General features: G+C 42.0%; 1 protein-coding gene and 1 non-coding gene across 2 annotated transcripts; one reads left to right on the top strand and one right to left on the bottom strand.

Annotated features, from left to right (window-relative positions):
• Nucleotides 1-3283: 3283 nt before the first annotated feature.
• loxl4 (lysyl oxidase-like 4) lies at nucleotides 3284-25795 on the bottom strand. Its single transcript, XM_070915678.1, has 15 exons — nucleotides 25765-25795; nucleotides 24398-24733; nucleotides 23121-23410; nucleotides 22809-23023; nucleotides 14969-15007; nucleotides 14183-14396; nucleotides 13907-14084; nucleotides 9313-9467; nucleotides 9053-9220; nucleotides 8452-8614; nucleotides 8112-8355; nucleotides 6943-7058; nucleotides 6484-6620; nucleotides 3563-3674; nucleotides 3284-3471 (listed from the first exon to the last, which is right to left on the bottom strand). Exons 2-15 carry the CDS (start codon nucleotides 24711-24713, stop codon nucleotides 3401-3403), a joined length of 2418 nt encoding a protein of 805 aa, XP_070771779.1. The 5' UTR covers nucleotides 24714-24733; nucleotides 25765-25795; the 3' UTR covers nucleotides 3284-3400.
• On the top strand, nucleotides 15215-15288 carry trnat-agu (transfer RNA threonine (anticodon AGU)). Its single transcript has one exon. It is a non-coding gene; the product is annotated as a tRNA-Thr (tRNA).
• Nucleotides 25796-27310: the final 1515 nt, after the last annotated feature.

Here is a 27310-nt window from a genome sequence, read left to right on the forward strand (position 1 = left end):
TATTCCTTTCCTGTTTGCGCAGCAGCTGTTTCATCCCAGCGAGTGACCACTTCACAGCCCTGCTGTTTTCTTTCTGGGTGGACTTGTCAGCTGTGATCAAATCAGACTTTTGTTAAGAGTAAATTTCCTTTCCAGACATAGCTGATTACTCCACCCGCTTCTACCAGATTTGATATGCTTGACTTTAGTCATTAATTCCTGGACACTTTTGTGTATTTTTGTTACTTAAATAGTAAGGCAATTTCTCGGTTCCCATGAGGGGCAGTATTTGCAAAGGATTCAGTCACAGAAACTAACAGCTTGAAAGGGTTGTCTTTGGGCAGCCAAGTCATTTTAGGGGAAATGTAAAATAAAGTTTTCCAGTAAGTGTCTAAAACCCAAGAAACCAGAGTGCTTGAGTAACCAAGTTGGACAGATCAGATCTTCCTTCAGGTGGAAGGAAAATGCTACATATAATTTAACATTTACTATCTTCTTGATGCAGAGAAAACATACAATTCGAGCCACTTCCTCATAAACAAATATTCTGCAGTGTTGTGTATTAACAGCAAGAAGGAGGCAGGAAGCAGAGGACAGCTTAGTATGTGATGAAGTTTTATTGATTCACAGTAATGATGAATGAATGAATTGTGATTTGTTCTTTAACTGAAATTTTTGAGTCAGCCAGTGTCTATCCACAGTTATCCTAACTTCTAACAAAGCTTATCACCTTCATACCTTAAATTGTTACCTGCAAAATAAACATGTGGGTACAGATTACTTTTTGTAAGAGTGCTGACAAAAAAAAAACAACTCAGCTCCAGTTCATTTGGTGTCATCATGTTTGCATCACAGCTAAAGGCAACCTAAATCACATCAAATGAAACATTATTTTCAATATTTAGATGAGGTCAAAGTCCCTGAGAGCACAGCTTTCTATGAATGTGATTGGAGACAAGCACCACGTAGCTCACACTCTCAGCTTTAAAGGCAAAATAAAAGCACAACTGGCCATGGAAAACAATGCCCCAGTGCTATGTCTATAGCATGGGTAAAAAATACAGTAATGAGTGGTGAATGTGAACCAACTTGAGCTATGGAACGGTATATCACTTTAAATAACACACAGAACAGACCATGGTAATATGTCAACTGTACACAAGCACAAAACAACAGAAAAGCATATCAGCAAACACAATTTAGATGTTCAGGTCTATTGTCTAACATTTTATCTCCAACAGTCTTTAGTATTTAGTGTTTGGCCAGGCGTGAATGATTATAAGAGGTTATTCTAAAAAGCTACAAATTATTTCCATGACTTCTTCGTGGAGTCAAAGTCATGACGGCCCAGTGAGGAGGACAACAATCTGCTAAAGAAATTAATTAAGTCTACAGTTGTCTTTATGAGTGACGTGTCTTTTCCACAACGGGTCCTGGAAACTGTCCATTAGAAACCGTCTTAACAGGTTTAACCACTAAGACAATAAGCCAAACACATCAAAGCATTAATGGGGTAGAACAACATGATTAATACAAGTTCCATGTTGTAAAGAAAATGGAGTTGCATCATTGTTTGGTTTGTAGAAAGTGTAGAAAGATACAGTATATTTTAGCTGGGCCCAGCTTCAGTAAAAATAAGGCCTCTGTTTACTGTGTTGAAGCATGAATTGAGGAGTTTATTTTTTCTTCCAGACAAACATGTTGTTCTCGTTGGGGAGCTGAAAATGCCAGCTTGTGGTCTCTGTATGGCTGCCTACAAAAAGGCAGCTCTGGTAGTAAAAACTGTATGTCTGCATAAGTCTTTCTCCAAACTTCATCCCCTTCTCTCTTTCTGTTTTACTTTCTCATTCTTTCTGTTAATCACTGTCTCCCTCGCTAAATCCCTCAGAAACTCAGAATCTTTCTTGTATTTAGTTTGTGTAAAGATGGAAATCCAGATTCCTGTTCTTTCAATGACTCCACAAGTAACATTTCCATAGTGTTTCTTCATAAAGCACATGCTATAGCCCTAACCTTAACCGTAACCTTAAGTCTTACCCAAACAGACGTAATTAAAAGCCTTTTTATATGCTCTCAAAACCCTGCCTGCCTGCCTGCCTACCACAATACTGCGGTTTTGTCAAGCCAGTTTTCTCTCCCATCAGAAAGGCTGGAAGAGAAAAACTGTACAGTTACAGTTGTTTTAATAACTAAAATAAAATAGATCAATTATTTATCCGCATCATAGGAACGTTCTATTACAATGTCCTGTAACTATTGTATGAAATAATTTCTTCTCCCTGGTTAATTATGTCAGAAAAAAAAAAAAAAAAAAATCAGTATTGTTAATTAAATGCTAGCTAACAAACTCTTTACTGAGCATGCTGTGTATGTGTGAAGTCCATGAATAAATAAAATTACAGCATAAATAGTACATTGTATATTAAAACTAAACACAAACCTTATATTTCACTTTCCAAAATGTAAAACACAATAAAGTATTTTTTTAGATAAACTAAAATGTCAATTTGGTGGCTGATTTAAAAAGTATGGGGGAAAAACTAGAATACTGATGTTTAAAAGATAAAGTGCTTTGTTCCATAAAAATCGTCTGACCTCTTCTTATCTACTCTCGATGAGAAGCAAAACTTTGTAGCATGACTACACTTTTATAAAACAATGATTTTGTTAAAACCAAAGCAATAGTAAAACACCTAATTAACTGTAAAAGAAAACTAGCCAAAATGCATTGTACAACACTGTTCACCTGAAAAGTAGTGAGGTTAATATAACGACATACAGTATTGTTAAACAGCACCAATATTGAAGTAATGTAAAAGCGCAACAGTTACAAATGACTTACAAAAGAATTTGGGTAAAATACTGCCAACAGAGCCAATTATAGTACTTTTTGCTACATGTGCATTAAATCAGCCTTTTGCAACAGAAATTACACAAATTCACAATGTTATTTGTTTTTTCTCAGATTTTCATACATTGTATTTTGGGAATGACATTTCCCAACAGCATCGGCTTCCCTGTCTTTGGGACGGATTAGTTATAGTGACGTTAAGGTCTTTTATGCGTATATACGTTTTGAATAACTAACTTAAGTTACTAGTCCTCCACATTCACAAAAATCAGTATAGTTAGAATCATTATCCAGTATCATCTTACTTAACTAGAGTAAAAAACATGTTGAGCCGTCTGGCACCTGTTCCACTCTTGTTGTCAATGGAGTCTCTGCAATGGTCGCTGCTGTGATATGATGCGCTTATGAATATTGTATCCACATCTGCCAAGGAGATGAACAGGCGCCATTTTGTGTGTTCTCTGTTATTGTGGGTCCTGAGGTCCCAAGGGCCTGGGGCCATCGACCTCAGCCCACCCTGAGTAGTCTCTGGGCCCACTGGAAGGCCTTCGTACTGGGCCCTGGGGTGGGCTACACAAAGTTGTTGGTGATTTGCCTCTGGTGCTCAAACAGGTCTTCAATCTCTGCACTGTATGCATCACCTATAGGAGAAAAAAAGAACGTAGCTATCAGTGACAGAGGAGGGGAGAAATGTAGATGAAGGGAGAAAGAGGAAGAGGAAGAGGTCCTCACCTGCATGACATCCATACATGTAAGCTCTGTGGCCGTCATATTTGCACCGACATCTCATGACATTGTTCATAAAGTCAGACTCAGCCATGTCCATTGAGGGGTTGATTTCCACCTGCAAAAACGACACAATCATACACAACCTCTGTTTACAACAAGCCCTGATTCAATAACACAACAGCAGACGTTTCTGACCTCGTGACTTGCAGCTGTGTACTTCATCATTGTGACAAACGTTCATTAGCAAATAGGGAGAGTTTATCACTTTGTTGTTCTCACTTTAATCTAATACTGTATCTCCGGCCAGCCAGGCACACGGTCAAACAAGGAGTAAGTCTCCTCTCTCTGCACACTGAGAAAACCATTTCAATAAAGAGCAGTTGGATGTAAAACTGTTATTAAACAGCACTCGTGGCTGGTATTGTTTTTATAGTCAATCTCTTTCTCATCTATAAAAAGCAGGATGACTTTTCCACACAGTATTCCTATTTAGAAAGATAAATACACTATACAGTACACTACCTTCTCATGGACTTAACGTTGGAATGATGTTACCTTGGTAGTCTGCAGCTAAGCATATGGACTGAATAACATGTGACGGTAAAATACTTGCTTTTACCATGTGTTACGCAACACACGAAACATACTGGTAGATCTTTAAGGAAAGCCCATCGTAAAATACTTTATAACTCGCATGAAAACATGTAACAAAGACACTTCTGCCCACACAAAGCCTGATAACTAGCTGCATAAGATGTTACGCAACTTTATAGATGAAGTTCATGGAATGTGGTTATACCACGGTGTAGCCCCCAGCTCCTGCAGAGGAGAAATCTGCTCTCATACCAACGTAGGTATGCAATAATAAGGAGTGAATTAGGGTGAAATTGAAGTCTGTTGCAATAGAGTAGTTATGCACAGGTATGTTTGTATGTCTGAATTCAGTCTTATTCTGAGTGCTGCCATACACTGCACTAATAGTCTGTCATTTGCAGAGCGGCTCTATAACTGCTGATACAACCATTCTCTTAATCTGGTCTGGTGATAATACTGAGAAGCCATTTACTCTAATAGCTGCTCTGTGAACTGCTACACCCACTTTAAGTACATGTTACAAGCTACAGGGAGAAAGAAGGCACACTACATTTAAAAAAGGGAGAAAACTTTAAAAAACTTAGTGAATGCACAAAAACTCTGCTCTCTTAATTTTTCAGGGTAAATTACAGTGTTGGAGCAGAGTGTACGAGGCCTTTGCAGAGGGCTGGTTCAGTGGCAGAATGTGTTACTCAGTGAGAAAGTGGCAATAAAAATAAAAACAGGGCAGGAGGAATTCCTTGGTGGCAAATTAGCCGTTCCTAATGGAAGGGGGGACTAGCTGCTGTTTGACTAAAGGGAGGCAATAGTTAATTTGGGTAATTGGTGTGTTTCATTAGCAGTGGGTGGTTCAAGGGTAGGCCTGCTGAACCTTTCTGTAAAGCCCAGGATCAGAGAAGTTAGGCATCATCTGCACTTTACTAGATAAATGACAGAACACAGCAGAGAGAAGGAGAGAGGCTGTAAAAAGCTATTTGTATTTTTCCAATTCTGCAGCCTTGGTAAATAACCAACTCCCTGCTTGGCTTACTTTGTTTTCTCTGTTTTTCTCTCTTGTTTTTTTGGTAATGACCCCTGAGAGCTGGTCTCCTCAAATGACCCTGACTCTTTCACCTCCAGTAGTTCTTTCAATGTCTTTCTCTCATTTCTCTCAACTCCATTTCTGTCCTCCTCAATCATTCATTCCTTCTTGCCGCCTCCACATTGTGCTATAGCAATATACCACTTTATAATTATACCCCGCTCAACATGCTTAAAATACATCCACTCGGCACATGCGTTTATATATATGTGTGTGTCACGTCTATTACGAGTAAATAAAATAAATCCATCTTCAATAGAGAGTAGAGAAGGGTAATTACAAAGATTGAGTGTGACCTCTCAGACAAACTGGGAAACAGCAGTAATTATCAGACAGTGAGTTACACTGAAACCAGTCTTCCACAGCTGGGAGGTAACTGGCAGCATGAGATCTGAGGATTACTGCATACCATGGTGATCCCACCATGATCCCATAGAGGCTGAGGGTGGGATCAGTAGTCTGAACTGGAAATGGAGCATAATGGGAGATGGAGTGCTTGATGTGTTTGAGTGTAGTAGCCACAATGACTCGACTGACCGACCCGGGTCAAAGTAATAACAGAGAAATGGTTGAGGTGATGACTGTCATGTAGAGAGGTCGGGAGGTTCAACTGAAATAGACAGAAACCCCAAACAATCACGAGGAAGTCCACCTTAAGAGCCTGTGAACCTAACTAACCAACTAACTAAATCTTTAGCCTCAAAGGAAAAGTTAAACATTTTGGGAAAAATGTTAGAGAGAAGATTGATACCACACTCATACTTATTACATGTAAAGCTACAGCTTGCAGCCAGTTAGCTTAGCTTAGCAGAAAGACTGGAAACAGCTAGCCTGGCTCTGTCCAAAAGTAACTAAATCTACCAGCTCCTCTAAAGCTCACCAATTAGCATATTACATCTTGTTTGCTTAATCTGTACAAAAACATGTTAAGTAACTGTTGGACTATTTCTCTGCTGTGTGTAGTCTTGTCGTCACCATGAGGTTGGCAGGTAACCAGAAGACAAGACTCCAGGAAGCTACTGCACCCGGTTGTTTGTAGTTTGTGCTAAGCTGAGCTAAGCTAACTGGCTTCTGGCAGTAGCTTCGGACAGACATGAGAGTGGCCTTCTCATATAACTTCTGGAAAAAAAGCAAAATAAGCATATTTTCCAAAATGTCAAACTATTCCTTGAAACACAATGTTTCAACATTTGAAATGTACCCACAATGCAAAAAGGAGAGAAGTGAGGAATATAAAACGACTTCTGACCTGGAAGATGTAGTCTCCTGGCCGTACATCTGTCACGTCAATCCACTGGCAGTCGATATCGTGGCGATACGTATCCCAACAGCCCACAGAGATACCCTGGTCACCCATGTTATAGCAGGAGAACCGCTTCTGGAGTCCTACCACACATACACACACATACACACACCAACATTATCAATCACAACATCAAAGCTCATTTAATGCTTGGCACTCCCTGCTATTTTTAAGAGCCTTTAGCTTCCTGAATTGCGTTAGACTACATGTGAACGCTGCTTTTTCATACAAGTTATTTCATCCATGATATAACAAGTAAATGGAGAGTGAACAAACAACAACAGCAGTGATCTAATACATTAACCACAAACTAAAAATGGCTGTAGCTGAAATATTGATATTAATTTCCTGTCACTAATGGGAAAGAGTATTTTACTGGGACTCATGAATAGTGGTGAACATTACCGTCGGGGCAGTATGTGTCCTCCAGACAGAAACTGGCCTTGTGTCCCTCTGCAATCCTGGTGCCATTCAGAGTCAGCAGGTCGTAATGTGTGAACACCTCGATGCTGTGGTAGTGCCTGGGACGACAGAAGGGAAAGTCCAGGTGAGAGTGTGTATGTGTCTGTACGTCTATGAGTGTGTGCATTTAGGCTAACTGAACACTGGCTCCCTATGGCTTGTAGCCTAATGACCTCACTGCTTGAACATGAGCGTGGGTGTCACCGTAACACCTCTCACAGAAGCTTGTTTTAGCGCCAGCTTGGTTGAGCTGTTTACTCGTTCTGAGTGAATGGAGGGCTTTGAAACACACATCCATAGCTCTGATGTGTTGTTGTAACAAACTGAGGCGGACCTGAGCGTGCGTGGGCTACCCTGTCCTTTGTATTACGCCCGACCCGTGGTAACTGGATTAGTTCAACCGTCATTTCTACAGACACGTGCTGCAGGGCGGCTAATGAATCTGGAGAGATGACAACACTGTTTCAGGCCACCCGTAACTCACGCAGCCAATAATGTGGGCTTCAGATGGCTCCTTCTTCTCTCGTGACGACAGGCATGAAAGTGCTCTCGTCATCTGACAAGAAGCTAACTTACTGAGTGGAGCAAACTGAGAGGTAGAGTGGAATGTGTTAAGAGTAGACCTGAGGACAATATTTCATCTATTTACAACTAATGGACAAAATGCTGCTGAGGCCAAGTGACAGACAAAGGCTCTTATGTTTAATACCCATGTTGCATGCGACCTGCAGACCCCTCGTCAAACCATATGTGCACTGGCACTGAGATCACACTTCAGCATGTTTTCTTTCCTGGTAGCAATTGAATGCAATTAAATCAAATATAACGCAAATTACTCAACGTGGAGGGAGCTATGTCATTAATGCACGAACAAGTCATTTTGTACGAGAAACAGGTGTTTGTCAGAATATTTTTGACAGCCTCTAAAAACCACAGCTCACCTGTATCCAGGACACTTTAAACCACAGTTTTCCCAAAAAAACACTTAGAATGACCACAAGGGCAACCACAACATCCCACAAATAGTAAGTATTTAAACAGTTCTTTCCATTGCAACAACCTACACACTTAAGCAATGTAACACTTCCATAAACTCTCCATGGATGCTCTACCTGTGACACTGGTGCCATGTCCAGCTCTCTCTTGTTGCCTTGGGTCTGAAATCGGACCGACCCATGTTCATGATGCGGGAGGAGAAGCGGAGGAGGCGTCGGTGGCCATAAGGCCAGTTCATCCTGGCAGCAGACGAGGACAGACAGTTCTCCTCATTGGCACAGGTCAGCAGGTGGAGGGGTCGGTCTTCCAGGTAGGCTGTCTCCTGGACCAGCTGCGCATCCAGAACGAGGTCAGGTGCCGCTGAAACAGGTCAGATGTGAGAGGTTATGTTAGGATTCAAACAGATTTAAAACCAGAAGAGAAGATGGGGAGCTGCAGGAAGATGGCTGAACTTACTGTCTGAACAGGTAGCCCCAGCGGCCTTAGTTCCACCTCCTCGGGGACAATGGATGTGGTTGTTGCGACGACACTGTTGAATTGAAAGCTCTGTGCCCACACAGTGAGTTCCACTGAGAATCACATCAGCTGCATTTGGGTCACCGGCCCAGTACCAGGTCTCCTGTCAAAGGAAGGGCGTGGGGGTGGGGTCACAGGACATCAGGTTGTCTATCAATGAGCAGTATCATAGCTCATTGTCCACCACAGTGAATATAGGGGCTGTGACTATGGATTGGACTCCATGTGTTCATTTGTTTAAACATCTGTTTATTTGTTCTTTCATCAATAACTCAGACACTGCTGATGGGATTTTGACAAATTTTAGAGGACTGATGCCTCTGACCACTCTAGTCTGACACTTTCAAAATGATCCTACTTGGTGTAGAGGTGGGAGTGCTACATTGTTTGTTCTTTCAGGACATCATGCCCATAATTTTGGTGTTGTTGATGTTTAAAAATTACCCAGGTTAAGGGGTGGCACTACAATCAGAGATCAAAATGATATGCTTGCTGCCACCTTGTCAGTTATGGATGTTGTGTCAGTCAGGGGGATTGTTACCTGATGAGCACTGGCAGCAAAGCCCAGGCCAAGCTGTCTGCAAACCACCATGGCCTCATTGATGCCCCAGTTCTCACTGCAGACAGAGCCCCAGCGCTTACGACCCCCAACCTCTATCAACACCTCCACACGGCCTTCTGATGGGACTCTACCACCGGTAAGCCGCACCTGGAAATCCATTAGATTAAAGGGATTAAATGGGTGATTCATAATAATTGAAGCTGATAAGTGTATGTCTTGAGATAGTGTAGTGTTCATACCGTGTTCTCTATGCCAGTCTTAGGGACATTACAGCGTACTGAGGCATCCTGGCTGTGTTTGAATGTCCACGGTTGGACTTCCTGGAAGTAACAGTCTAGGATGGAGCGCTCTGACCCCATACACTGAACACTGTTCATATGGATAGGTCCTGTACCTGAAGGGGGAAGGGGGGATGTGGTAGATTAAAAGTCTGCACTGACAAAAATAAAGCATGGAGATACAGAAGCCAGAAGAGCATGGGCATAACTGAAGGCCACCTTGTGCGCTTTGGGGCCGCCCAATGTAGACACAATCGCATTAGCAGACTTTATCACGCAAAAGAGCATGCACACATACAAGGCTCTGTATTCATTTCACATAAATGTGCTTTCTCTACTTTAGCGTTGAACCAACAATGAAAAGGTCCTATCTGTCATGACAAAATGCTCCTGCAAGCCAAGCAGCAGCACCACCAACATCTACTTTGGGGATCTGTCACACCTCATTACCACCATTATGTTGCTTTAGGCACAACAAAAACAACAACATTGTGTGTAGTCCACCACCCTGGGTGAGCAAACAAGTCCAAATCTGTGTCAACAAAATAAAAGACTTTCAGTAGTATTCGTTTGTCCTCTAAAACCAGATAATCTCTAAACAACATAGAAGATGGTGGAAAGATTTTGTGAAAGCAAACAGCTGCTGCCTTAATGACAGCAGAATATGAAAACACAGAACAAACTATGGCTTCAGTGTTTTCTTAAAACAAAAGGCACAAACTGCAAACTTGGAGATGAGGTTGCATTGAAATAAACACGACCAAAACCACAGAGAGAGAGAAAAGGAGGGTGACTAAAATGGTAGGGACCAGATTGCAGCCTAACCCAATCTGCCTCTGTGTTGGTTTTGGTAGATTGTAGGCCTGCTTCCATACTGGTCACCATGCGTGGGTTCACACATATGAAAATGACACATCTAAACCACTTCCGCCTCAATCTGCATGGTAAAGGCCACAAGCTAGATCCAAACTCCCACTGTTTAAGTTATCACGACAAACACAGGGCCAACTCGAGGGATCTTCAAAATGGACAGTGACATTCCGTATTTAAACCTTAGTGTGGGAAATCCACGAAACCCGAACAATTCCAAGAAACTGGCCATACACACTTAACATGCCCACAAACACACACACAGGCATTCAGGGTGTTTTGCTCCCTTATGTATGTATAGTACACTATATGTATATGTACTTCACGGGCAAAATTACACAGTAAAATAACAATGTTGGTCAAGAAAGGAAACAGAAGGTGATGATAAATGTAACGCTGATGGGAGTTAGAGCGTTGACAAATGGAGTCTGAACAGAGCTTAGAATATTTTGTTCGCTTTCGTTCTCCCTGACATCAATGATCCCCAAATGATCAAACCATGAACTTCAACATAACATATTTAAGATTGACAGCAGACACTCTGAGAGCAACACTGAGGCATAATGTAACATGGTAGCTTAAATTCTGTATTTACAGGTTGCGCTTGATTACCATATAATTAGACGCCACAGATCATTTGAACAGATTAGAAAATTGACTTCAGGAGATGGAAACAGGGTAACATCGGTCACATTCTTGTTGAGAATAGCGCAAATAGTTGGTTAGTGGTTGCAAGGGAAACCCTGTTCTTTTCCTCTCTGAAATTACGCTCCGTTTTAGGCACATTAATGTAGTGTGTGTAGTGTTTTTCTTTCCATGGAACTTCTCTTCCTATGCCTCTAACACACACTTTCTGTCATCAGATAAATCAGTTTCTTAGCCAATTGCTAAAATCATGTACATTTGTAAATAGATCTGTCTGCTTGCGGGCTTTTAGATGGTAGAAGCCAACCAGCTTCAAAGTCCTGTTTCCTTTGTCAACAGGATTTTCAAAGTTATAAGGTAACATTTCACTTATCCCAGTGGGGGATACTCTTTGCTTGTGTGTGTGTGCACCTGTATACCGCACAGGTAGGTGCATATGTGCAGGAAAGTGTTTCAACATATCTGATGAGTGAGAAGCCAGATACTCTGACTGGCAGATGGTCTACCGCTCTCTCCAGCCAACCAGCCAGTCGACCACAACCTTTATCACGTTATCACATTTGATCATCATAAATAATTCAACACTCTCCTGAGGGGTCCTGTTATTACAGACTGCTGACTGAAAGATTCGATAGAAATCCTGGGGATTTTTTTTCTCATGTGCTGACAGAAAGCGAGAGTATCTGAGTGTTTCACCATCTACCTCAAAATGTTCATCCTTGCTGAGATATAATGATTTAAAAGAAATGGACTGCATGCACAACTTAAAACTTTTGTATAAAACAATATTTAAAAAAATTCACTCTGTCAGGACGTCTTTCTCTGTGAGGGTTGGTTCTATCAAAGAGTCTAATTTAGGCCTTTTCCAAAGACATATGGGTCTGTGTTTATGTGGCCTTCGAGCACATGGAAAATTATATGTCACAGTAAAATGTCTAACGGCTACATGTTATAGAAAGGAAGCTGTGAGAGGACTTTGAAGTCCAATCATCCTGCAATGGCAGTGTATATGTAAGTGTAAAACAGAGACGGATAAAAAGGGAGTACAGTACTGTGTGTGTGTGTGTGTGTGTGCGTGTGTGTGTGTGTGCGTGTGTGTGTGTGTGTGTGTGTGTGTGTGTGCGTGTGTGTGCGTGTGTGCGTGTGTGTGTGTGTGTGTGTGTGTGTGTGTGCGTGTGTGTGTGTGTATACTTTTTGTGAAGTGTGTTTATGGGTCCTATTTTAATCGCGCAAATGCAACGACAAACGCAAAGCGATATGTCTTGGGTGCACGGACTGTGTGGCCGTCTCCAAGTGCACCTGCTATTTTGGTTCATGTATGTGCAGCAGTGCAAAGTGCAAACTGGCTAGGTGAATATAGATCGGAGGGTGTGGGGACACATGATGACAAAAGCTCTGGTGCAGCACTTCTCAAATCGGATGCTGCAGATTTATTAACATATCGGCCCTTGCCTTACTTCTGTGCATTTGGTTTATTTAGTATTTCGTTTGCTGTTGTTGAAAAAATCATCGAAGTGGCAGTTGAGTGATGTTGGTTCTGAGATGTTTATACTCAGTGCAATGTCTAAGACTAATTTCCACCAAAATACCAACAATTTGATTTGCACTGCCTCATTTGAATGAACCTCCCACCTGTTTGCGCCTCTCCTTCCACCTGTGCACTGTGCGCTCTGAGCTAGGCACCAAAATACCACACAGACGGGCAAAGCCAATCACAAGGTCAGGAAACGCGGTTGGAACTGTCTGCGCTGGTTGTTGCACTGCAAACGAAAATAGGGCCCAAAGTGTGTGAGTGAATCCCCAACTCAGGAAGCATGGTATAGGAAACCTGCATTTCCAGCAGCGAGACAGGAGTAATGTGAGGTAAAAGTAGAGGGTAAACCTGTCATTTGTCAAACCAAACAGAGCCACATCTTAATGCTATAATTCTGAGACTGATTTTATTACATGCACACACACACCACAACCACCAAGATATACGTGCTTGCACATGCACGTTTGCACATACACAAATGTAGCTTTGTGGTTAGATCAGGGAAAACCTATTTTAGGCAGAAAATTGAAAGCTTTTTGGCCCCTCCTGACAGTTAAACACCTCTGCCTCAGACTGCTGGAACCACGATGAACCTGAAGCCTGACACAACGACTAAAGGTGCTGATTGAAACCAGACGACAAGTCCCCTTCGAGGATGAAACTAAACCACATTTTAGTTCTGTTAGACTCATCAGAAAGGAAGGTAACATAAATGACATCATCTGCAGAAAACCCAATTCATAAGGTTAAAAGGTAAAAGGGACTAATCCAACACATGCAAAAATATCCTTTGTATGAGCAACTGAAAGCTAAACCAGCAGACATCCTACATCCCACAGTTCATCTCGATCAGCATGATTAGAGACTACACCCCAGCCTGAGGCATGGCGAAGCAGTTCTCACATCTCATAAGGGTGGAGACACCAAGAGCGCAGCTGGATACTGACTGAATCTGTGCATCACCAAAGCTGGAAAATTGAAATCGAAGGAAAAAGACCACAGTACTGAGTGAGTGAATGAAAAGCTTGCTTGAAGTTAGCAAGATTATGTCTGTGGATTTAGTTACCAAATGCCAATGTAAACCACCATGGCTTATAGTATTACATTTTGTGTGTGTGAGAGTGTGTGTGTGCATACATGTGCATGGTGTTTGGGCAGCTGGTAGCCCTGGCACAGAGCTCATGTAATCACAGCTGGAGATACTGCAGTCAACACATTTGCAGCTTCGCGAGGTAACATACAAAGACAGACAGACAAACACACAAGCCCATACATTATCTGATCAGTCGGGGCAGACGGGTGCAGCGTCTAAGATAAGCAAAAGATAAGCAAAGCACTGGAAAAAGTCTCCCTGTCTTCTCTGGAATACCATGACGCATGATAAACACATTCAAACATCCAAATTGCAGACACAAAACAACTAGATTAAATGTGGAGTTTTCCAGAACTTCCAGTCTAAGTTGTGTGAAAGCCTTTGCTCTGAACAACAGCAGTTCTCTCTCTCACCTTGACCCATAAAAGCTCCATGTAGGGCATCCTTGGCAGTGCCGAAGCCCAGTTCTCTGCACACCACACTGGCTGCATTTCTTTCCCACATGTGGTCCACGATGGTCCCCCATTTTCCGTCTCGGAGCACCTCCACGCGACCCTCGCCCAGCCTGGGGCCAGCCTTCAGACGCACAGGCTGTACAAGGCAGCAAAGGGAATATAACTCAGCTTACGTGCATTTCATAAACACACTGTATGATAGTGCTGCTGTAGGTCTAACATTATTAATCTTACCACAACTGGATAAGGGGCCTGGGGTCTTCCTGAGGAGATGCGAGCAAACTGAGGTCCTGGTACACATTTGACCACTGCATGTCTCCCGTTCTTACAAGGGACGGTACTACGGGGGATTGACAGCTGAGCAAGGCACTCTGACAGGGTGTTCTCAGTACCCAGACAGTGAACTTTTTCTACCCAGAATCCCTTCTTCTTTGACATCATGCTCAATCTAGAAAGAAAGACAGAAGTTTCTGGTAATATATTCTGATAGCTTGGTTTTGAATCATTAGTATTTCCCAATAAAATTAAATATTTATGACTTAATTAGCAACAAGTTAAAGTTCAGAAAAAATATCCCTAGTTATTATTTATTTATTAACACACAAAAGATCTGCTTCATCAGGACTGAGAGGGTTTAGTTTGATCGACCGCACTGGCACCATAAGCAAACAACCCCACAACTTGCATCACATTTTGATTCAAATGTAGCTAAACTCTGATTGGTCCACAGAAATACGTGACATCACTGTTTTCCAACTGATCTGTGCCCACTTCAAATCCACGAGAAAAGATAAAAACTCAAATACAGAAATCTCTCATGTAAACAAACCAAATCAGCTCAAACTTTGACAGAAAATGTTGTGCTCATGAAGAACACCATCACTCATAGTAAGAAGCTAATTGCAAAAATAGGTTCTTAGGGCCTTTAAATGAAGTTCAACTCGTTGGGTTTGCCAGTATCTCACAGAGCTATAAAATGAGTGAAGTCAAATATGGTAACATGAGGAATAGTATTATTACCTTGTTGAAGGATCTGCCACCTTGGTATCCCATATTTTCCTGTAAAAGAACCAAATAGCAGAGATGGATTTTAGTTCTATCTGATCTGTATGTTTGTTGAGGTTACCAACACACACACACACACACACACACACACACACACACACACACACACACACACAGATATCACCCTATGAGATGACCTGTGTGACCAATTTCTTATGCAAAGAGATAATGACTGTAAGATATACCATAGCATAGACATAGGGTGCTGTGGCTTAGTTGGTTAAAGCGCCTGTCTAGTAAACAGGAGATCCTGAGTTCGAATCTCAGCAGTGCCTTTTTACCTTTTTTCCCACTGAGGAATTAATAAAAGATTATCTTATCTTATCTTAACATCTGCTGTTTGTTGTATATGTAACCTGGCCACACAGGATGGATTTCTGCCACTGCAAGTAGCGGCACAAGTTGTCTTACTGGGGTACTTCATGATGACTTAAAATAGTTACAGCTCAGACGCTGACTTTATCGAAAAAAATGAATCATACGGCTCCAAACAGAACTCCTGTATATAAAACCAGAATGAGCTGTGCATGCGGCTTTGTGGTGAGCGTAAAGTTAGGTATATCGATGGCGATGACTGGTAAATGGCTTTTATTCAAAGCACTTTACAAGCGCTTCATTCATGCACACACCGATTGGCAATTTGGGGTTCAGTGTCTTGCCCAAGGACACTTAAACATGTGGACAGGAGGAGATGGGTGGGATCAGTGGAGACCCACTTGACCTCCTGAGCCACAGCCGCCCCTCCATAGTTTAAGCAGGAATGCACTGTTTTTGTTCACTCTCTGTCTCTCTTTTTTGTTTTATAGGTTCCGTAGCATATATTTCCATCTGGTATGCGGGCTGCTTGCTTTTTATGTGTGTTTATGTTTAGAGTAAGTGGTCAATGTATCATATGTTCCTAAGCTATAAGGCAACAGTGCTTCCTGTTAGCAACATTCAACAGGAGTGTGCTGCTGGATCATTTTTATCCAAATTACCCAACTTTACATTATATAAAATGTATTGGCCTTTCAAACTAACATAGACCCTTTGAATGTAAGACTTTAGCATTCCTTGTTGCAATATAACAGATATTTGTACATAACTACAGGATGTAAGAACTATAAAAGGATAAAAAAAGACACAAGATATTTTGAACTAAGTCGTTAACCTCCAAAGCCACACGCAGTCCAAAAAATCATGACATTCAACATCAATGATGTACAACATTTCTGGGAAAACAAGGTTTGACCAAGCACGATATACAAACAAAAACTCTGGCAATGCGCTGCGCTGCAGAAACACCAGAACCAAATAAAGATTTATGCAGCAAGTAGGCTGGCTGACTCGGGAGAGTGGTGGAGGGGAAAGCCTTCTGTTCTCTTGGCATGCAGAGCAGACATGCCACACAGACCATGCCAGGACATCCGAAACCACTGCAAAGTGCATGCACCATCACTGACATTCACATCAATTACACCAAAACACTCAGAGATACACACGCTACAGCCTGACTGATATTATAAAGGTCTGACAATAAAGTTGTTCTGTATACTGCGATTGTTGCAGGAGTTTTGACCTCCTCAGAGTTTTTCCCTTCTCCATGCACCTTGGAAGTGGGGGGAGTTCACCCATTCACACACCAATGGTAGCCCAGATGGATCAGTAGCAATTTGGGGCTTAGTCTCAGTATCTCGCACTTCAACATGTGGACAGGAGGAGCTGGGATTGAACTGCTCTACATGCGCCCTGTCGTCTACCCAATGTCCAGAATATGTAGCCTATACTGTTTATTGAGCTCTAAAATGTAAATAATTACAACTGACATTCATCAAAATGAGCTGGTGAGGAGTAGTTTCAATTAAATCAGTGAAGCACTCACACAAACACATCTTTTAGTTTTATCTCTGTGAAGCTGTACATCAGCATGGCATCACAAGTGTGGGAGGCTTAAATGGTTTTCATTTTTTGTGGCTACTGACAGTAAAAAAAAAGAGTAAAAAAACATAATAAAAAAATACTCCAATGCTGATTTCAGTGGCATGCCCCTTTAAAAAAACAAACATATCTAAGGATGTTGTATGAAAGCACAGGAAGGTCAATATTTAAATTTCTGACATGAACTCATTCCTGTAAAGGTAAAGCAAAAAACCTTAAAAACAAACTGAGGATGTTGGAATCAAGAGACACATTGTCATTGACATGATGTTATGAAGATGGTGGTGTGAAGTCATGGACTGCTGACTGAACACTTTCCAACATCATCTAACAGCTTGTTTCCTGATGCTGTAAGTAGTCAATGGACCAGAAGAGACCTCTCATCAAAGAATATTAGTATTTGGTAAGGAAAACAAGTATACTTTCATTTCAGCGATCATTTAGCAAATAGAGGTGCAAATTACAGATGCTATTTTTGAACAACACTCTTCAAATGGTTGTTCCTCAGGCCCAAACGCAGCTCTGGGGAGCTCAATGACGTTCTTAAATTGTGAACATCTGTAAATGAAATCTAAGTAAGAATAGCTTGAGTAGGCTTGCTTGCCACCTTTCAAAGCAATATCAAACATTTGACTTGATGAGGCAGAACAATCCCAGCATTTTACATCACGTGCATGGCTCTAAATGAAGCATGTCATGTCACGAGACCTGCTGTAAATTGCGACTGGCACATTGTATAGAATTTAACACTCTTTCTTTACAGCGCCTTGAATTACACTTGTAAAATATCTTAAATGTGTCTACCATGTGGCTCTGCAGTAACATGACAGACAGTGAGGAGCATGCACATACACATGCACACACATTTTCCCATGAGGCAAACCACAGACCAATCAGCTAACTATTTTCCCTCTTCAGAAACCAGCAGGACTACTACACAGGCTATAAATGATACCTTCAGGTCTTTCATGTGACTGAATTACAGCACCGTTTGTTCATGCTGAACTTCACTCAAGGAAAACACAATTCACTTTTCTAATATATAAAATCAAATAATGAACAATCAGGGCTTCCTTTATGTTATGAAAAGCATAACTAATTCTCTATAATTAATATAATATAATTGTAATAGGTAGTATGAGCAGTATGAGAACATTTCTCTTCGAGCTGTGTGCTGATGCAATGAACAGACAGCCTCAGTATAAGATTGTTTTCCACCTCCATAGCATTCATCAGCCTTGCTTAACCAAACAGTGTATCCAGCACTTGTTGTGGAGCCAAGAGAACCGAGGCTAATGATAGGGAGTCCCACCCGCCTGTTAAAAGACAAGCATTACACCACTGTGTGGGTAACATCACCCTCACACTGCTTACTGGCTTTATTTCTAAAAACAAAATCAGTGAATCTTTGTCTAAAAAATCAATAATACAAAAATCAAGGTGCAAATCAGCATTTTGTTGGCATTTTCCCATATTACCAAAGGCATATTCTGAGCTGTTCTTGCCACAAGGAGACCTTGTTGACTGTAAACTACAGCGAATAGTATCTTCTTGCAGCAGAAAACTTTTGGGTGATTGGGAACATTTCACCAGGGTATAAATCATGGTTTTAGTACAATCTTGTATTTTAATCTACTCCTTTTAAAAAGTCTCACTATTTATTGCTGTGAAAATTGGCAAAAACTAAAAACGCTGACTCTTTTATACCCTATACTACAGATAGTAAGTATGCTAAAATATATTACCATTAAAACTTGGTTTACAAGATGCTTATTCAGCTCATTAAGTGGCATTGAAATGCTTGAAAATAGTTTTTGCAGTACACAGGAAGTTATCCTAACAGTGGACAAATTAAGAAGGTCAAGATGAAACATATTATTTATGTTTATATACAGTATGTGCATATGTTTATATTATAATATGTACGAGAAGCATATTGAAGCCAATATGAAATATTTTATAAGATTACATTTTGCCCTACTTTGAGTATCTATCTAAAATGATCTTGCATGTCAAATAGTAGCTAAATATTTCCATGCAGAGCAGAGTGAGCTGATAAAAACACAATGGTTCAACTCAGTTTTGAAAGCTGGCTTTCACCGTCTGTTCTGCTCCACAAAAATAGCGACCGGCATTCATACATAAATTAAAAGTTGGTAAAATAAATTAGAGAGGCCATTGAGGAAGATCACACAGACGTCAGACAGGAAAACCAGACTCGGTCACACAAAACGTCACCCAGAAGCCTGAAAATGATACCCTCATCATAAGAAAATTTCAGCTGAAACATAATTAAACATAAAATGCAAGGTAAGTCCCCAAATCACTACAGTGACAGAGGAAGGCAGACAGCTGCTGACGCAGCGTGCCGCGCTGCAAACTGCAGCTGTAATTGGACATATTTCACACGAGCAAGCGAAAATCTGGCTCGTCTGACTGCTGCTCTTGTTCTTCCTCTCCATCTCCTCTTTCTCGTGTTACTCTCTTCCTCCTCCTTCGCCAACTCTGTCTTACTCTCGCTCACACACACAGCTATAATTGGGGGTGTTTTTTCACTCTCAGCAGAACCCCGGAGAGCCTTGGTCCTGACCAACCTGTAATTACAGCATCTTTAGAGTCTCATCCAAGAGACACAGGGAGCCAAGAGACATGGCATGGTCCGGGATTTCTAAGAATGGACTGAGAGACTTGGAGCAAGGTGGAGAAACAGGGGGGTGTGTCCCTGGCTAAATTTGGTCAAACCATGCAATACAATCCTAAAGTTTTCTGGCAAAAAGTTAAAGTGGAAGATGTTTCATGAAAACTGAAAACATGAAAACTGTTTCTCTGTGACTCTGCTCACATTTTGTAATTATAATTACAGTGGCAATTTCAGTCAGAGTGCAGTCCTTACAATTACCCCTACGTCAAGGCTGAAACATTACTTCATTATTTCAAGTATTCTTCTGCTTGTAACTGCTGGTTGTATATAAACATCCCAATACAATAACAAAGATAAGATTTGATTCTGATTTTAGAAACCAAATACTGTAAAATAACTTGAGTATATCACTGGCAGCTCAGACGTTGAGGCATGTGCACACCTTGAACTGTTTGAAGTCAAAAACCCATGTTGAGAGAGGACACATATGCATCTATGTAGATAGAAAACAGGTACAGATTTGGAAACAAACACATCATCGTGGTTCAGACCAGTATAGCGCCTGAGGCTACAGAAAAACACCAGGTCATACCCAGGACAGGCAGACCAAGACATATCAAGTCATGACCGCTTCCATGCCAGAGCCTTATAATTTACACACACAATAAAAAAAAATCAACATAATGGCATATGTTTCCCCATACTTCACTGTACATTTAGAAGCAGATATGTTGGATAAACAGTATATCCACTTTAATGTGGCTTAGGTCAAAGACTAAAAGAGCCCATGGAGGGCTATTGCTTAAGTTTCCTTTCCTTGACCTTAGAGGGAGATATAAAAACAACACCCTGAAACAGCGAGTGAGCAGATTCGCTGCAGGCTTCACTCCAAGCCCTTCAAGGTAGAGCACCTTTGTCCTCCTCTGTCATATCTCTCTTCTTGGTGAGCAGCCAAGTCTCTTATGTTGCAGCCATACAAATCTACCCATCTGACTCCTCACTCAACTATTACTTGTGCTTCTCATGTCCCATTCTTTGCATCAAGTGGCAAATCTGTACTATAGAAAATCGAAGAGAGGCACAAGAAGCGTCACACCTGCAATGCGGGGAGGCTGTGCTCTAATAAATGATCTTGTGTGGATCGTGTACAGAGTCAGGCCAGGCCGTTCAAAGACACCTCATTCTGAGGACCTTTTATTACTGAAGAAATGATGCCTGGTGATGCCCTCCTCCAACAATAGAATCCAGTTATAGCGTCACTGTGTTCCCAATAACACAGAGTTCAGAGGAGATAGCTTAATTCAAGGGCAATGCAGAAATACTTTCAGTGAGTGAGTATGCTCCAATAGAAGCACTTTACAAAGTCAATAAAAAGTCAGAAAAGTCTATAAAACAAATAAGTTAGCCCCTCAACAGTTACAGCTTCTCAGTAGCAAAAGGAATCTAGCACCTACAGTACAGAGCAGATGTTGCGGTCTGTCGCCAGTTGAGTCAGAATAACCCCAGCCAAGAGAGGGAAGGAATAGCTAAACTGTGAATCACCTAGAGCCGGCAGCTCTCCAAGAGCAAGATCCAACTGGGTCCCCCTTCCACTGAGGACGGCGAATGGTCAGACACTATATATTCTTATAATAGCAATGGAGTAATTCTCTGCTAATGTGTGGTCCTCCTGTGGTTTAAGAGCAGAACTGTCCCAAAAGCCACTGTCAATGTTTTTTTGTCAGCGGGAGGAGAGGAAGTGTAGATCTGTGTTAAAGGGGTAAAAGGAGCCACCTAAATACAATGCATTTAAGCACATGTCTCATTAGAACAGGGTTTGCATGAGAGTATGAAGAGTACATGCTGGGGCTGGGCACTGAACCTCAACACTTAACACACACAATTGGACATTTTGGGGAAATACACTTATTCACCTCCTTGTTGAGAAGCTTGATACCACTCTTGTATCTGTCAATTGAATATGTGGCTGGAACCAGCAGCTGGTTAGCTTAGCTTAGCATAAAGACTGCATACAAGGGGAACCAGCTAGCCTGGCTCTGTCCAAAGGTAACAAAATCTGCCTCCCAAAAACCCCTGTAAAAAGTCCTTTTTATGCTCACAGATTAAACAAACAAAACATAACATGTTAATTGTGAGCTTTACAGGTTGTGGTTGGTGGATTTTGCTACATTTAGACAGAACCAGGCTAGCTGTTTCCCCCTGTTTCCAGTCGTTATGCTAAGCTGAGCTAACCGCTGCTGGCTCCAGCTATACATTTACCGTACAGACATCAGAGAGGTATATTGTCATTTACTTCTTGGCAAGAAAGCAAAGAGTATTTCCCAAAATGTTAAACTATTCCTTTAAGTAGCGACGGAAATGTGCCAAAAGTACCAAAGTCATTATTTTTTATTTAGCCTTAAATAAGTTATTTGGTTAAATACACATTGTACACATTTTCTATATTCCCTGAAGTCACTTATTGAAGTATTGTTTTGGTATTGGTACCAAGACTAAAGTATTGTATTGGCAATGGTACCCAGCGCTAGTACACACGCATACACACATACACACACACACACACACTGGCAGCATGTCCCGCACGCTGGTGGAGTGTGATGTAAAAGAGATGCATGACTGACTGAAGCCTACAGAGGCTGCCCTGCCAATAAGACGAGTCGCTTCAGACCCTCATCCCGCTCTCCAATAGCTACCTCTGTCTCACACATGGTATCGATGGGAAAGTTAAAGTACAATCAGCAGTGATATTACACCTCAGCATGGGAATCTAAAAGTTAAAGTGGGACTGTTTGTCTGAGAGCTGCAAGCTGAAGATAGCATCAGAGAGAGACAGGGAGAGAGAGTGAGAGAGAGGTAATGAGGTGAGCAGAGGTGATTTGCCAAGAGAGGGGTGTAGAGAAAGGGCAGTAGAGAGGGGACAGGGATCCCTTTATCATCATCCTGAGGCAGTGGAAGGGAGGGGGGGAGTAAAGGGGGACACGGGGGAGAAGTGGCTGGGGGAGGAAGATAAGCCCAACAAAAGGCCTTTACTCAAAGTGGCTTTAAACGGGGTGCCATTGTTGTTTTTTTATTCTTCAGGATGTGTTTTTATTCACTTAACAATGGGATGAATGGCAAAGCATGTTGCCCCTCTGAACTACAATCAACAGCCCAATGTTTTGTATTCTAATAACTTGAGTACATAAAGGTGAATTGTGTTGTTCTCTGTGCAGCTCGTAGGAAAAGATTCATACTCACTTGTATGTTTTGACATTGTGCTTCGTAGCCTCTGGAAAGCCGAGCATCCCACACACGACCCGGCTGCTGTTGAGACTCCAACCCAGGTCACAAACCTGCCTCCATCTCCCAGCATGCCTCACTTCCACCACACCCTCTGTGATCAGGCTCTTCCTCTTGGTAGCCATGAGGATGGGACGAAGACGGACCTCCTCAATTTGCACCTTACTTTGACCCTTGGAGAAGATGCACATCACATCTACTGTTACATTTTCTTTCAAAGAAAATATATATAATATCCGACAGAAACGTAATTTAAGTGAACTGCTGTACCTGGTAGTGTCTTTGAAACCTGGGGATCTCATGTGGATGTCCGTTTCCATTATAGCCATATCCTGGATGCTGGCGGCTGGCCACGAGGCCCTGCCACTGAGGTGCGGGGCTGCCATTGGGCCTGGTGGTGAGGCCTCTATTGGCTGTATGATCCAGCCTGCGCTCAGCGGTGCACACCACCCCCAAGTCTTCAGAATGTTTACAGTCATTCACCCCCCAACCGTTGTGTTTGCAGTCCTTCAAGGACTTCTCTGAGCCGTCACAGCGTACATTATCCATCCATATTGGGCCTTGTGAAAGGATAAACAATTCATTACTTCATTTATTATGATTTTCATTGATTGTTCAATAGACAGACTGTGTAGTGCATCTATACAAGGGCCCAGAATCTGTAAACCTAACCTAAACACCTAACACTTGACTTTTACTGGCACGCTGATTTAGGGTTGCACCTTAGCGGCATGTTTAGCAGTAGATACACAGTATTTTACAAGGCAGGGTGCTGTAGATCGTGCTCCTTGAATCCACTCAACCTTCTCTTTAATTTGGATTTAAAAGCAGCAGTAAAGAATGTACATAAACCACAGCAAGTGTTGCACAATTCTGGCAAACGAATGCTGTCATTATTCTGAAACAAATGCCCTTTTTTGGCTCATATATTCACTCTGCGAGCCTGCCAGGCGACCTTAACGAGATGTAGACTCCAATCCCACAACAAGTTATCTTTGTCACTTTATGATGTTAGTTATTTTGGATGTCTTAATTGGTGGACTTTGCCTGAAGCCATACATTTAGTTTGTTGAGGGGCAAGCACCCTATAGCATGGAGGTTTCTGAGGAGGCAGGTTCGGATAAACTGATCCAATATGGCTGCCATGCCATTGAGTCTAATAAATGACTATGTTAATCTAATGGGCCTTTTGTCAAAGCAGACATTTTGACTTGTCATAGCAGGAAAACCACAGGTGAAATTAATACAATTAATGATGGCTCTGTTCCAATTGACCCTGTCAGTAAGTCTTGGCAGTGAGCCAGCACACACAGTGGCATGTCTCTGAAACTAGTAAAGCTAAATGGACTGCAGCCCTCATTAATATCATTAATTACACCAGTGGTTTTCCTGCAATGACAAAGTGTCAAAATGTCATACCTTATGACTCACATCCAGTCAGTTTGGCTTTGGCATGAAAGAAAATGGTGACATTTGACCTTTCTTCAGTAAAATTTCTGACTGCTGAAACTGGCTTAATTGTAATGTGGTACAGGAAGAGCTCTCACCCTGTCCTTCTCCATACTTGGCGCTGTGTGCCCACGTTATACCACCCTGGAAGCCCAGCTCTCGGCACACCACGTTGGCCATTTTGATGTCCACTTCATCATCGCAGACCGTCCCCCAGGTGTTGTTGTGCAGCACCTCCACGCGCCCTTCGTGCGGTTCTCGCGCAACGTTGCCCGCCAAACGCACCTTGGCGGCTGGTGCGCGAGCCGCCCTGCGCTGAGGGGTCGTGGCCCGTCGAGGCTCAGCGCGAGCGGGACAGGAGAGGGACAGCAGCAGCAGCAGCAGGAGGGAGCTCAAGCAGAGGGTGCGGGTCATCGTGACTGAGAGGAGGGGGTCTGCAGGTAAAGGTCGAAACACTGCATGGTTCAATTTGTTCTACTTTTGTGAAATTAGACGATGTTGCACGTTATTTTATTCATTGGTGTTAAATTGACCAGTGGAGTCATTTAACTGGCTTGTCAATTAAGCAGTCACTTTAAAGCTATAGGCTAATTTCCCTGTAATGAGAAACATCTATCATCACTTTCAGATACTTCCTGAGACTTAAACTACCGTGCATTAAGACTGAGTAATTCCCTTCAACACAAGTCAAGACAGCCAGCCAGTACAGAGCCCGTTAAACGGAACAACGGTGACATCCTCTGGACAAATAGTTCCGGTGGTCCACTCAGGCAGAATACAGCCACCGGTGTGCTCTTCACTGTTACTAAGAAAGGGATGGCGTGCTGAAACAGTTGCCATTGCAGTGGTATCTTATCTGTTTACAACTAGACTTGTTTTATAGTCCCGCATTAGATTTTAGTCACTGCTGCACCATCAATTTTGCAGTGATGCAATGGAAGCCTAAACGTATAAAATGAATACTTTTCACTCATGTCAAACACAGGCATATAATTAGAGACACACCAGCGCACTTTTGTATTGCAATTCACGTGAATTAACATCCCCCAAGGCTAACTAACCAGACAGAAGCGCGAGGCAGGTTTTAACTGGTAACAAGTGACAAAGTCAAACAAGAAGTAGTGGAGACTAAATCACTGCAGGCCACAGGACAACACTGAGCACAAAATAGCAAAATATGAATATCTGTTGTTATTGCATAATTCAGTGTAAGAACAACATTTAAAACAACAAATATTTCCTCAAAATGTTTGAACTTTGACAGTATTATAGCGAACTAATTTTTAAAATCAACAAAGTCCAGAGAGGAGGGAAGCATCTCAACCCTTAAAACACCTGTTACACGTGCCCTCAGATGCATACGTATTTAAAACATAAAAACAACTGAGAAATCAAATGAAAATGAAATAATATTCTTTACAAATATTAAATGTAAAAGGAGAAGGTAAGGTGAAAGTTCACTCACCTGGCAGGCAGCAAATGTGTGCAGTGGTGGACGTCACTGGCTAGGGGAGAGTGACTGAGTGAAGGAGTGTGTCTACTAAATGCACTCCTTAGTCAATCCTCCCTTCTTCCCTCCTTCTCCCTATATCCCTGCCTCCCTCCTTCCCTCCCTCCCTCCCTCCTCCTCCTGTGCTCTCTTTCCCTTTAGGTACCTTTCTGTCATATGGAAGTGTTGTCTTAATTCAGATGCTAAAATGTATAGCTGCTTTATTAGATTGCAAACTTATTGTCTTAGTTACAACGCTGTTCCTATAAAATCAAAAAAAAATCAAAGTAGTGGGTTCCCTCCACTTATTCTGTGTTTTTTTCTTTACTGACATTTGTATAATTGTGGTGAATACGTTTAAAGCATCGCTAAATGAGCTCTGAGATGAAACATGGGCCAGCCGTTCCTCACAGACAAATGAATCATTCGGCGAATGTTTTAAAAATTAGTCTCCAGCAACCACAAGACTTATCAGTTTCAGGATGGGATGTTTATGAAACCCACCTCCATCATTAAATCAAGTGTTTTCCTGATTGGGCCTCTTTACACCTCTCTTCACTGATAGGCTGAGGATGCTTTACACAACTGTACGCTCAGAGCCTTACACAACTTTCGGGTGAACGTGTGTAAACGTAACCAACAGGAAGGACTCTGGTTCCAGAATAGTTTCAAACATCAAGTTCCAAGTGTCTTAAAGAAGCTCCCTATACCACAGGGTAGATATTTCCTTGTTGAGATGGCCGCAAACCACCAACTCTAAAATAGGCCCAGCCTCACCGTAGCCATGGAGAACGTGACTGATGAGAATATGCCATATACCACCCCTGCCCTGGAGTATGCTGCTATAGTCTAACCTGTCATCATGGTATGGAGAGCATAAAGATTTAACTCGTCGGTGTAGATCCAGATAAACGAGATAAAAGTCCTGTTTATGGCTTTCTAGCCGGGGTCACTTCAGTGCTCAGGGCTGATCCGACTTAGGTTTCCTCCAGATGCCTACTTGCATTTCTACGTTTGAAACTTGTTTATTTATTTTTTGAGTCATTTTGGGAGGATTTGGGACAAATTTAGCAACATGGAATGTTTTGGCCTCAGGGTGTTGTGTTGATAAACTGTATTTCAGTTCTGAGTAAACCTCAGTGGGCACCTTTTTTAAGGCAGCAAGGTTTATTCATAGACATGAAAAATTACAATCATGACAGGGGAGGTAGGAAGTGAAACATCGACCACGACCGTAAAAACACTTACTCGTATGCAGAGTTCCAACGGGGTGAAAAAAAAAAAATCATACGTTACATATGTGTGTGTTTGTGTGCACACATGTAAACTTTGAAGCTGTAATTGAAATGTTTGTGCGCCTGTGATGCTGCGACTGGGTGGCAGGATGGTGGTCCCTCCCTGACTGGTAAACCCGAACAGGAAGAGCAGACCCCCTATTAGCGGGGCCAAATCAGAGGGATCGCCAAGGCCGACAAGAGGAGGAAAGAGAGATGTGTGAGGAAAAGGGGGTTAAAAATATAAT

The sequence above is a fragment of the Enoplosus armatus genome, chromosome 12, assembly GCF_043641665.1.
Source record: "Enoplosus armatus isolate fEnoArm2 chromosome 12, fEnoArm2.hap1, whole genome shotgun sequence".
NCBI lineage: Eukaryota > Metazoa > Chordata > Actinopteri > Centrarchiformes > Enoplosidae > Enoplosus > Enoplosus armatus.